This window comes from Drosophila tropicalis, unplaced genomic scaffold (assembly GCF_018151085.1).
Source record: "Drosophila tropicalis isolate 14030-0801.00 unplaced genomic scaffold, ASM1815108v1 contig_562, whole genome shotgun sequence".
Lineage (NCBI taxonomy): Eukaryota > Metazoa > Arthropoda > Insecta > Diptera > Drosophilidae > Drosophila > Drosophila tropicalis.
In genome coordinates this window covers 75450-88386 of record NW_027173037.1, presented here as the reverse complement: position 1 = coordinate 88386, position 12937 = coordinate 75450, and the positions used below count along the sequence as shown (strand labels likewise).

The window sequence follows — 12937 nt, the reverse complement described above, 5'->3', positions numbered from 1 at the left end:
ATTTATGTAAACGATATTCGACTTAATTTCGACCTTTTTAAATTTTTATCTAATCTTGGATATTTGGCGACTTAAGATCAATTCTGCGAGTATTATGTAAAGCACAAATCACATAATCTGAGCTCTTTCAAGATTTACAAAGTTCTCTTATTAGCAAACTCTGCCAAGAACTCTAAGTCTTCTAAGTCCAAACCAGTTGAGAATTAAAACTAAATAAAGCGACAAAATATAGATAAAAGGAGTTTATCTTTATGTGCCTTAAGAATTGATATAAGAGCTTTGCTCATTAGTCCGTATTATCTTAAGAACGGTATATTGTACTATAAGCAAAAAAGAAAAGGTTTTTAGAAGAAAGTTAAAGGCAACAAGAAGAAGAAATTTTAACTGTCCCCTTCTCTAATGAAATCTTAAGCGTCTAAAAAAAAGGTTTCCTGTTTTTTCTCTCTAATGTAAAGTACATTTGAAATACAATGAAAAATACTTCAAGATCTATAATCTAAAAGCAACTTGCTACCTAAACTACAAAGAACCAAAAACTACTTCAAATTACTCCATATTATAAGGTCACATAGTTTATCAAAAAGGCAAAATAAACTGGGTCGGTACACGATATACTGTTCCTTTATTCTTTATGAACTATATGACTTAAAGTCCCTTTAAATTAGTCTTGTTCGGATATCCAAAAACGACTTATCCTCCATTAAATTTGCCATCAAAAGACATTAAAAGTCTAATTCACCATCAAAAGGGTAACTTATGTGAATCCCTTACAAATATCGTGATGGACTTTACTTAAAAACAAATTAAAATAAATTTCTTAACGCAATTTACTTTAATTGGCTCAGAGAGCATAAGTTTCTTTTACAGACTTGATGTAATCAAGATGCCATGTATGCTGTAATTCCAGTGGCTAACTGAAATATTACAGAAACCAACCAACGACCGGGGTAACGAGGTAACGGGGTAACGGGCTAACAATGACACAAATGAATCTCACTTTCATTCATGACAGGCAGCTGCTACTTGATAATTTTTTGTTTGTTCCCAAATCGGCTTAATGCGAAAAGCAAACACAGTGAGAGCCCCTGAACATCCATACATATGTATGTATGTATGTATGTATGTTTATGCTGGCTGACAAAGTCTCTGGGCAACTTCTAAAATGAAAAGTGTTACAAAAAAATGAAAAAGAAGAGGAAAAAAAACTAAAAATAAAATGAAAAAACAAAACGAGAAAACTTTTACTTTCAATGCTTGTTTTTTGTGTAACTTTTGAGTGGCTTGGCCTAGAGAGCGACTGGAGCCGGGCATGTAAATTAGCTTTTTAGCTTTTTAAAGACCCAAAGAGACAACCGACTTGGACTCGGTGACAAAGTCGAAGCTCGAGCTCGAGCTCGAACTGGAGCTGGAGGTGGAGGTGGAGATGGCGTCGGTTGGTAGCCAACAAGTGTTCGCGCGTGTCTCTCGCTGCGGGTAATTATATTGTGGTCACGTTTAAGCGAGGCATCTGTTTTACTTTTATGGTGTGTTACACTTTAACACCGATCTACATCACACACACACAGAGTGTCTAACTGCCTAACTGACTGACTGAATGAATGAGGGAGTGAGAGACTTACAGACCAACTGACAAATTAAATAAAGTCAACTTACATGTAAACCAAACCTCATCCAAATTTGGTTTCCTTTTGAGTTTTGGGCGTCTGGGAAGTTCCGATGCCCACAATTGATTGCATGGTCACTGACTATAAGTACAGTGAAATTTATGCAATAACCTTCCATAATTTTCAAAAGTCAATTAGCTTATTAAAACATTTGAAAAATACAAAAACAAAACATGAACTCTTATCTGAAAAAAGTTTGAACAAAAACGTTAAAAATACCAGCAGTAACTCTTATGCAGGTAATAACCAATATGTTTATTCTGCAGACAAAGTTTTCCTTATATACTTATCTGTAACTTAATTTGGTGACTATAACCAAATACTGTATTATCTAATGTCAAATTTTGTCTTAAATGTTATCACGCTTGCCAAAGTTTCTTATTTAAGCTTTCTTGGCAAATTGAAATAGCAAAGGAAGGTTTAAGTTCTAAAAACCAACCTCAAGGCTTATATCAGTGAAGAAGCTGTGTTAGAATACATTTATTAAGTACTTTTACGGAGTAATTACATCTTCTTTATGTAAGTGTAATAACAAAACTTATTCCAAAGATTCAAAACTGATTTGCTATTAGGTTATCCACAAATTAGATGAATTCGTAAAAAAACTACACAAGAATCTTTTATATCAATGAACCAGTCTTTATTGATTGTTTACCGCCTGATTTACTTTCAAATTGTCTTTGGTTTTGAAAATGAAATGGTTTATTGGAATATTATTTTTGAATTTTGTATAAATACGTATTGAGTTTTTCTTATTTCACCGAGACGTCTTTACTTTAAAGAAGAAATCATAAACTTAGATTTTAAAGATTGAATTTTTAGCAATTGTTACTCAAACATGTTATTTCACATTACTCACATTACTGTCTGTTTATATAGTCACCTATATAGGTATGTATGTAATGAATCTTTTTAAAACTTAAAGCATTAGATGAAGTTTGAGCTATAATTTTTCAATTATTTGATCTTATTCCTGGAAAGAGGCCTAATGACTTATTACAAAGTTCGTTTGTGGTTTCTCTTAATACGAATTCGATTACTCAACCATTTTAGGGCAAGCAAATATAAGGATACATATTTAATGCTTAAAATTATGATTCAAATAAAAGTAATTTGCACTTTCACCGAACTAAGGTTAGTTTATGGAAAAGGGGAAAGATGAAACACTCAAGTTAGATAATTCTAGTAAATTTTATGTTTGTCAATGAATACCCACTGTAGCTATAATTTTGTATGTGACATTAATTCATCACTAGTATGTAGCAGGTGCTCTTTGTATATCAATATTATTATTTATAAAATAAACATATACAATTAGCCAACTGGGCATGAGATGAGGAACTGCCCAGAATATCTAATTCTAATTCTATGATTTGGCTTCTCTGACATTCACCCGATGACAGTCCAAAAAGACAGTTGAGATGACAAGATGCTACTGGCTGATGATGATACTAATAATCATGATGTGTGTGTGTGTGTGTCGTGTGTGTGTCGTGTGTGATTATTAATTTAAATGACACAGTGCGGACAGGTGAAGGTGGAGGCGGATGGATGGGCTGCTAACATTGTGTGCGACACGCAATGGTAACGCGCAGGTACAAAAGCCACTTCTAAATACAGTGTGCTTGTTGTGGTGATGACAGACTTAAATTAGTTGAACGGAGACAACTAAATTCAAACACACACACTCAGTCACGGACAAGCTCTCATTGCAGCTGCATTTCACACGTTTTGCGTTTTTGATAATTTGATAAACTGGCAGTGCAAAGCGATGCAAACTGTGAGATACATTTGTATCTCAAAGGCAATCTTTATGGGAATTTCATAAAGCAAAAGCATATAAGTTGAAATATTTTGCATACAGTTTATATTTGTTGAAGTCGGTTAAGGTCTGGTTTTATTCTCTAAGCCATCCTATTTAAGCATTTAAAGAAGGCAGACTAAAATATGTTATTCAGACTTTGATGTTGATTAAAGAAGATGCTATGTGCCATAATAGCTGTTCAAATTCAATTCAAAATGTCAACATAAACTTTATTTCAATCGAACTGCTGTTTTTTTTATATAATTTCATTTAGTTTTTTCAACATGATCTTTCTTCATTCCACATTTTTATGACTTTGAACCCACTGCATCTTCAGAAAACTTTGATTTAAACCATTTTTTTACAGTCATCAAGCCGCCTCTTCAAAGTTTCATACTTTTGTGCGTAGGTAAGTATATTAGGTCGATTCTGAGAAGTAGTTACTCTCCAAAGAAAAGTTGATCCAAAGGAGTTTATTTGATGTTGAAAATAACTGTTAGAATGAACACTTCTAAAGATATAAATATTAAAAATATCAAAATGCACTTAAAACAAAACCTTATCCCAACTTACAATTATTAAAACAAAAAAATTAAGGAAAACAATATGCAAAACCTCATGACTCATGTGATTAGATTTTGTTTTAATGAACTAATTAAAATTTGCAAAACAATTGTTCAAATTGTTTTTCTTCTTTTTTCGTGTGTTCGCGATAAAAGTTTGTGGCAATTTACTTATATAATATTTGTTTAAGAATTAGTTGACATTTGAAAAAACAAAAAACTTGCTGTCTGGAATTGTCATATTTGCTGGAAGACAATTAGATGCCGTCATGCTTCCGTAGATTTGTGTGTATTTACCTATGTTTAAATCAGCTTAGTGCTTATTCTAATAATTCAATTGTCTGTTCCGTCCAACAGAGAACAAAAAACCCAAAAAAAAAAAAAAAAAATAAATAAATAAATAAAAAATACACACGCGTAAGTCAGGCAGCTGCGAATGCGATTTCAAATTGATGCTTAAATGGCATTCAAAATGAAAGGAACAGAAAACAATCAAAAACAATCAAAATGATACAGCAGCCGAATGACTGACATACATACATACATACATATAGACGGAGAGACAGTCCGTCAGTCAGTCAGACAAATGACAACAAATGAGTTTTTCGAGTGTTTCGTTCATCTACTTTTTTTTTTTGTTTTGTTGTCTTTGTTTTTGGTTTGTCAAAAAGACCGGGCAAAAGATGATAAATGAGCTTCACCAGCGACCAGACACTTTTGTCTCTCACTGTGAATAAAAGGCCGCATAAAATGTAAACTCATCGCCCCAAAGCAAACAAATTACACGGTTAAATGGCAGGTGATAAACGTGAATCTTAAAGACAGGTCAAATGTATGATGTGATAAATACATCTCAGAACAATTTCATATAATGGCAAGACTAATCCATCTTATGAAATACGTCCTTAAGGATAACAGTAAAGAGTTTTAAGCATCTTGCGCATAAAAGAACTTTTGCAATTGCATTGCGACTGTCTAGTGCAATTAAAATTTATTTTCCATGTCAAAACTAACACATTTTCCGTCCAACTAACCGCAAACTGCTTAACTGCAAAAAGGACTCCCCGTTGAGTTGAATAGCAGCAGGAGGGGGAAAGTGGATTGGGTCCCTGGTGGGAGAGCATTCAAGTGGAAAACGTCCTGGCCACTTGGCGAAAATCTAATAATGGTAGAAAACATCTTTTCCTCTTCACCATTTATCGTTTTGCCATCGCATAAGCCAAAGTTGACTAGTTTATGAAGTAGGCCCAGAGCACCCAATACGATAAAAGGAGGAGGCGAGGAGTAGTCAAAGTCGGACAAGAGCAATGAGAAGACACAATTTTCCACAATTTTCACAGGACTTGAGCTTGACTTTTGGGATGATTTGTTATTGCTCTTGCCATCCCCTAGCCAACATTTATAGCCTGCCATAATTTAATGTGCAATGCACAGTGAAACAAAATATATGCGCTAATCTTAAAAATTTAGTCAACTGGAAAAAAAACTAATAAATAATTGAAATAAATTTGCATAAGCTAAAATGGAGTGGAATATTATGATTTTTCTTAGAATAGTTTTTGAGTTCAAGGAGAAAATTGAATCTAGTTGGTTATCAATCGCCCGTCCGCCTCTTGAGATCTTCTTCAGAGCTGACCCCATTTCATGTCCAAAACCGTCTAGCTATTTTTCTACTTTGTCGAATTTAAAGAAATATAAGAAGATCTATTCGGGGAAAACTTAGCAAAATAAAACTAGGCACTTAAGACTTTTTATGTTGATATTTATAAAACTTACTTATCTATGTGGTTAATAACCATTAATATATTTGAATTATCCATTTAGTCGAAACATTCTGTTTGCTATCATTTCTATATTTGAGGGTAAGGTCTCAGGTGGGATGGTTTTTCCCAGTGTTTTCCTATGAACCTTGGATGTATACACACTTAACTGGAAATTTGACATAGACAAGTATAATTTGTTTTGAAAATATGTGTAATTGAGAGTTTCTATTGAAAAAAAAGATATATGATTCTGATAAAAGGGTTTACTTTTGGGTCTAAAAGGGATTCCCACAAGGAATTTGGCATACGTGTAAATGAAAAAGGAAACTAAAAAGTTGCAGAGCAGACGTGGGTGGTCAACATGTCGTATAAGTAATTTTTGGTATAGTATAAATGTGAGACAGACCTAACAAATGATGAGCAAGTCTGAGTACAAACTGGATGGATTTGGCATATCCTTTCGAATTTATTTTTCTCATTTTAATAATCTTCTATCTGTTACATCTATTTTGGACAACTTTAATATGTTTTTTCCCTTATAATTATTTGTATTTATCAAAATTAAAGTAATTCCAATAGCCTTATCCTTTATAGGGCTTTAGTCAACACCAGATCTAAACTAAATCTTCTCACATTTCACAATTAACTTTGCTTCACTGTTCTGCTATACAAGAATTGTGCGTTAAGCATTATTAATAGTGTGGTTGACTATATTTCGAGGCCATTTTGGTTTGTTAAACGCTTGTTTATTGCTGTACCTATTTGTTAATAACAATTGCTTGATATGCCAGCGATCATTTATCATAAGAAAGCTTAACATTTGTTTAGAATCAATGCAAACATTACTGCACAAATTTGTTGAGACAATTTCCCTCAATCTAAAGCATACTTTAAGCTATTAATATATGGTCTTAATGTCTGTCTATTTATTCTCTACTTTTTTTTTCCTAGTTATGTTTGTGTGCATTCAATTTTTTATACTTCCTACATGCACCTCACATTCTGTCTGCGACTTTCAGACTATATTCTATTTTTAGTTGTTATGCAAGGGATGGAAAGAGGAACACACACACACACAAATGAAATGAAATTTGAAACGTTGCAATTAGTTGGACAGTTTTCCCGTTTTTGTTTTTTTTATTTTATGCGCATTTCCATTGTGCATCATATGTATGTAGATATAGAATATTTTTGGTGTCTTTCCTTACTGACCAACACGTTCTAAATGAGCAAAATTATTATGCGCTGCGGCATCATGTGGAACAGACAGGCACAGAAAGCAAAGTCACATTACGTATACGTAAGATCTTATTTAAGAATTTGTTACTGCTAATGTTTCCCTTTAAATCTCACAATCTCTCTCACAGACACACACACACACATACACCTACACAATGTAAATGCTGTAAGTTGTGGCCTTTTATCTCTGAGATGACAATAAATTGTTGCCGCGAAATTGCATTGTAAATAAGCTTTTGATTATTTTTTCCGCAAAGTATTATGCAAATTCTTTTGTTCAAAATGTGTCGCGTTTGTTGTTTGCAGTTGGTCGCTCATTCAGTGTATCCATAAATTTTTTCAGATTCGATGGTGTTAATGCCCAAAAGATTTTAGTACCATTTCCAGAAACAGATTGTTGAAAATCATATTTTTGTCTGAGTTATACAAAAATTCATTTTAATTAGTTCATAACTCTCTTTTTTAGAGATTTGAAATTAATTAATGCCAAATTTGATGTAAATTCTCATTAGCTTTTATTTTGCTATGAACTATTTAATTTGAATTTTATGGAAAATGTTTTCTTCGCCAGTTAAAACCACTAGAAATGCGCTCATTTTGCATCCTTGCCACAAATTGTTGAAAGACCGAAGAATGCAGCTTGCTTTATATCTAGAAAATTACGAGAAATTCGTCCTTTCATTTAGAGACAGCACAAGGAAGTCGTCACCCATTTGATTTAATAAAGGACAAAAGGGAAGCATATGGGATGCAGTTCGCTTAATGAGGACCAAAACAATTTTAGCGTAGGTCCTTGATAAAGGACTAAAAATAGTCCACGACAAGCACTAACAACAACCAAGCCACCGAAATGGAGACCGCAAACAATAAACTAGAAAACGGCACACAGGGCGTATGATTAATGTCAGAATATATTTAATCATTTTTCACTTGTGCCAAATGACAACGACAATTTGACCCAACATTAAAGTAGAAAACTTTAAGATAAATATGATGAGATCTTGTCCTTGTATATATTTGAGTTGGAGCATTTTAACAACCGATGCCAATCACAAGAATTATTTAGAGGACTGACCAATTTTAACAATGGTAGAGAAGATGGAAGATGGAAATGCCAGCGGTTAAATGAATAAGGAGAGATGGCAATGACGATGGCCTCTAGACTGTCTCCATCTCCGATTCCGAGTACGAGTCGTTGTCCGTCTGTTTCATGGACTACTGGACAAACAAAAAAGCGAAAAACTAAAACTAAACTCATTTAACTTTTGCCGTATTTTGATAGCATTTTACCTGGTCGACACACCAGACACCAACGAACGAACCAAGCAACAGTAAGAACAACAAAAACTACGACAACAAACAAACTGTTATCAAAATGTCATTCATTCAAATATGTGTGTACCAAGTGTCTTGGGGAAGGGCAAAAGGGTCGATTGTCCTATATAGCATCTATTTGGATGCTGCCTTCTCTGCATTCTTGCGGAACAAAAGCGCAACAGGGGACACGGCCCGGGACCATGGGTAATGGAATACACTGAACAAAACGTTAATGGTGTGAGTTGACCTTCATCGAATTGAGCTTATCAAGACGCTTTATTCTCTCAGTGTATGGGCCAGTGGCTCCTTTAGAAAGGCATTGTTGACTGTTTGGGCTTTCTCCCATTTCACTTTTGTTGTTCCGCATCACCTCATGCTCTTTGTTTTTTTCTTTTTTACTATCTACTTTGCAGTGCCCGCCATTGAGAGCAGCAACAGCGCATCCGCATCTCCTCCAATTGTCACGGTCGCGGTCACGCCGAGCATCATCAGCAGCAACACCAGCAATAGTAGCAGCAGCAGCAGCAATCCGAATGGCGGAGTAAGCTCAACTGAATCCCCGCTAGAGCCGCAACAGCCACAGGGTAAGCACTACCTCAAAACCTAATCTCTCTGTAACAATGCCACTTTAACTTCACCTTCTTCTGCCACTTCTCCTTGTTTTTTTCTGTTTTTGTCGCCAATTTGGTTTATAGGCCAATGTCTGCTCGATGGTCTCTGGGTGACCGAATCCCCAGCGCTCTGTGAGAAGCAGACAAGCTGCCGTGCCATACAACGGACTGGATACTGTTGTCCCGATTATAAATGCGGTAAGTGACCATGCATGACCATTTATGCAAATCCCGCCCAGCCATGGCCATCATGAATTTTGGCCAACTTCTTCACACTACCAACAATATTTTCCGCCCGCGTTTTTCAAATGAATTTTGTTCACTTCTTTTCTTGTTTTGCTCAGATTGTGAAAAGGATGGAAAAACTTATGCGAATGGCTATAAATTGGTTGATCCGGATACACCATGCACGGTCTGCTACTGCAAGGGTGAGTAACCACATTAATTCGCTATTATATTTGGAATATTTACAGAGATATTATTTACTATTGATATTCACCCCGATGAATCTATGTATTTCTGTGCCCTCTTGTTGTTTGAAATAAGTTTTAAATAAAATTTGACTTGAGAATGAAATGATCTGAATCAAAATCAGACACCTAAAACGATTCAAAATGTGACTCTAGATGATTCTAATATGAGTTGCGTAGTATTAGTTAATAGACCTAGTCGTTTGTGATTAAAAATATGACTCAGAAAGGAATCCAAACTGATACAAAGCAACTCATCGAGAGGAGTCGAAACATTCAAAAGAGACTTTTGCGATGAGAAATTCCATGAAATGCTGGTTAAGGGTTTCGTAATTCTAAGGAATGTTTAAAACGATTTTGAGACTAGGCAGCTATTGAATGTTCGTTGAGTGTTAAATTTTTCTTTGTGTTGGAGCAACCTTAATGTTTAATGCAAGGAGTATGCCTTGCATAAAATCTTTCATATCTTTATTAATCTCTGAACGCACTTTACGCATTTCGTTTCGTTTATTGCAGGTGGCGACATCGTATGCAGCTCAGTTACCTGTTACCATCGTGATGATTGCTTGCCCAAATATGTGCCCGGTCGTTGCTGCCCCGAATACGATAATTGTCCAAGTGAGTGGGTGTTCCTGTGTGTGTGTGCGTGGGCGGGGGATGCTTTGGGTGTCAGCAGCAGCGGAACTAATCTATTGAATCCATTTCTATTGCAGTTCTTGACAATAATCCATCATTGGTAGACACTGGCAGTGAGCTGGCAGGCATTGGACTAACATCGACCGCATCAACATTGTTGCAGAAACCAAGTGTGGTGCCACAAGCGAATGGCTTCAATTGGAATATAACTATCAAGGAGATAACAAAGCCAACTGAAATACGTATAACAGATGATAATAAGGCGAAACCAGCTATACCCATTAGAAAGGTCATGACCACAGAGGGTGTGCCGTCGGCGATGGGAAGCACAACAGCAGCCACAACAACAACAACAACAACAACAGCAGCCCCAGCTGCAGCAAACTCAGCATCGACAACGGCGGCAACAACAATAACAACATCATCTGCAACAACAGATGCACCAGCAACATCTTCAACATCAACGCCAACAGCAACATCGGCAACAGCAACACCTTTAACAGCAGCAACATCTTCAAGCACGACAGCAACATCAGGGTTTGGGACTTCACTTAGCTCGGAGACGAACCCATCGCAAGGCAAACCTCTCAATGGAAGCTTAAAGCTCATTGCTTCAGTGGGTTATGGCCCGAACAGCAATCGAATTGACCAACCGACAAAACCTTTAACTGTCTCGAATCTGGAACCATTGACTGAAAATGATCCCAACAAGGTTAATATCAAAAGAGAATACACCACAGAGGGCATCCTTGATGCTGGAAGTGCTTTGGCTGCCAGTTCAGTGTTTGTACAAAATGGTTTTCCCGACTCACTAGTAGAGAATCCCGACTCAGAATCCGAAATAGCTGAACCTGAGACAGCTGGTAGTGATAATATCTATCATATAATATCCACCACAGAAGGTCCGGCGGGAAACAATCTTACCACAGCTGAGACGGAAATAAGCACCGAGAACTCTCTAGGAAGTGGCTCCACCACTGAGTCTGAGCCAACCAGTTCCAGCTCTAGTTTGAGTCCCCATCACATGGATGTGGAGGATGACGTTCCGCAAGTAGAATCGAATCCCGCCTATCCATCCCTACCCGAAGATGATTTCAGTTTGCGGGATGTGAACTTTCCCCTAGCCGAGTTGGAAGATATCAACGATGCTGAGACTCGAGATGATGCCGATCATCGTCGCACTAAATTGGTGCAGGAGAAGCATCTGGACGGCAGTGGCAGTGGAGGCGGCAGCGGTGACATGGAAGTCCCTATAATGGCAACAGCGGCCTCAAATCTCCATGTGGAAAGGGTGCCCATGGTGCCACTGATCAATAGTGCCGAGGATCTATCTGGTGAGAGTCGCATGCAAAATATAAGTGATTTACCCCTAGAGATGGGAAGTGGGGGTGGCAGCGGAAGCGGTGAAATCAAAGAGAAGGAGCCCACGACACCGAAACCAGTAAAGACCTCTCTATTGGATATCGACGAACTTGGTTCGGGTGGTGGACAAGTGGCAGCCACTGCCGGCGGTCTGGATCCCAAGGCAGATGCCGAGAGCCTCAAATTGGACGAGAGTCAGGAGCACAATGATGGTGTGGCCAAAACCAGTAGCTCGTCCAGCGACAAAATATCCAATCGAGCCGAAAAGAGTTTTGTCGAACGGGCCATACCTCTGGGACGTCTATATCTGCAAAGGATCTACTGATTGGGCGCAATGATAAACTGATAAATGTATATATACAAACTATTCGAATCCTACATTAAAGTGAGCAAATATAAAAAAAAAAAAAAAAAAACTAAACAAAAAAAGTCTTAAAATTAAGTAGTCAGATGTAATGAAAAATGAAGACAGAAAATGAAAACAAAAAATGGGGACAATGATAAATTGACTGCAAACTGAAATAAGAAATATTCATTAAATTATCAAAGCAACCAATATAAAATATAAATTGAACAACAACAACAACAAAAAGCTGGGCTCCCAAAATGCAATAATTAACTAAAACAACAACAACAACAAACAAAGTTGATGTAAAAGAAAACGAATTCTTAAAATCAAAACTAAATATTTGCTTAGTTATATTTCTAATTTATTTTTCACATTATAATTAAGAGCACACCGACACACAACACACACACACACACATTCATTATTGCCACGCCCACTTCCTATCACAAACACACATAAACACTCACACACATTTACATTGATAAACATATTTGGTTAAATTCATTATTTAATTTTTTATAAATTTCTAGTGAAAAACAAAACTAAACTAAAACAAAAACAAAAAAATATTTCTTAGTCGTTTCAATCTTCTAAAAAGCTTTTACGTTTAGACTGAATATGAAAAAGTTTTTTTAATTTAAAATATTTTATATTATCTACATTAATTATATAATTTATCTCATCAAATTGCTCGAAAACTAAACGTTTTTGTTTTTTTTTTGTGTATTTCTCTTGATAATAAAAAAGCAAAACAAAACATATTATTTAGACATTGCATAATTTATTTAGACGTGCATATACATAGATAAGGAATTCAATATATTATATATACATACATACATATATACTATGAAACATTCGATTTTTTTAAATATATAGAACAAATATCTCTATATAGTATGAATATTATTTAACTAGCATAAAATTTAGTTTCAAGTAAATTTTCCATATAAAAATATATCTATGATTAAAAATAAATAAAACAATGTAAACAAATTGTATTTAATTTTATGCATTTTCTTGATGTTTACTATTTTGGCCACCAAATACACAAAACGTCCCAAAGACTTACCATGCACCCTTTAGGTGAAAAAAGTAAAGTAAGTAAGTCCTAAGAATAAATACATATGTATGTATATATATATATGTTTTAGATTCT

At 35.6% G+C, this 12937-nt stretch overlaps 1 protein-coding gene across 1 annotated transcript in view; it reads left to right on the top strand.

The window, feature by feature from the left end:
• The window catches only part of LOC137575112 (uncharacterized), a 42821-nt gene extending 30414 nt beyond the window's left edge, over positions 1–12407 (top strand). Inside the window, exons 3-7 of the mRNA XM_068287520.1 lie at positions 8764–8934; positions 9046–9159; positions 9306–9389; positions 9948–10049; positions 10145–12407. Of these exons, the coding sequence (XP_068143621.1) occupies positions 8764–8934; positions 9046–9159; positions 9306–9389; positions 9948–10049; positions 10145–11754 (2081 nt within the window). The 3' untranslated portion in view covers positions 11755–12407. The remainder of the gene's footprint in view (positions 1–8763; positions 8935–9045; positions 9160–9305; positions 9390–9947; positions 10050–10144) is intronic.
• Positions 12408–12937: the final 530 nt, after the last annotated feature.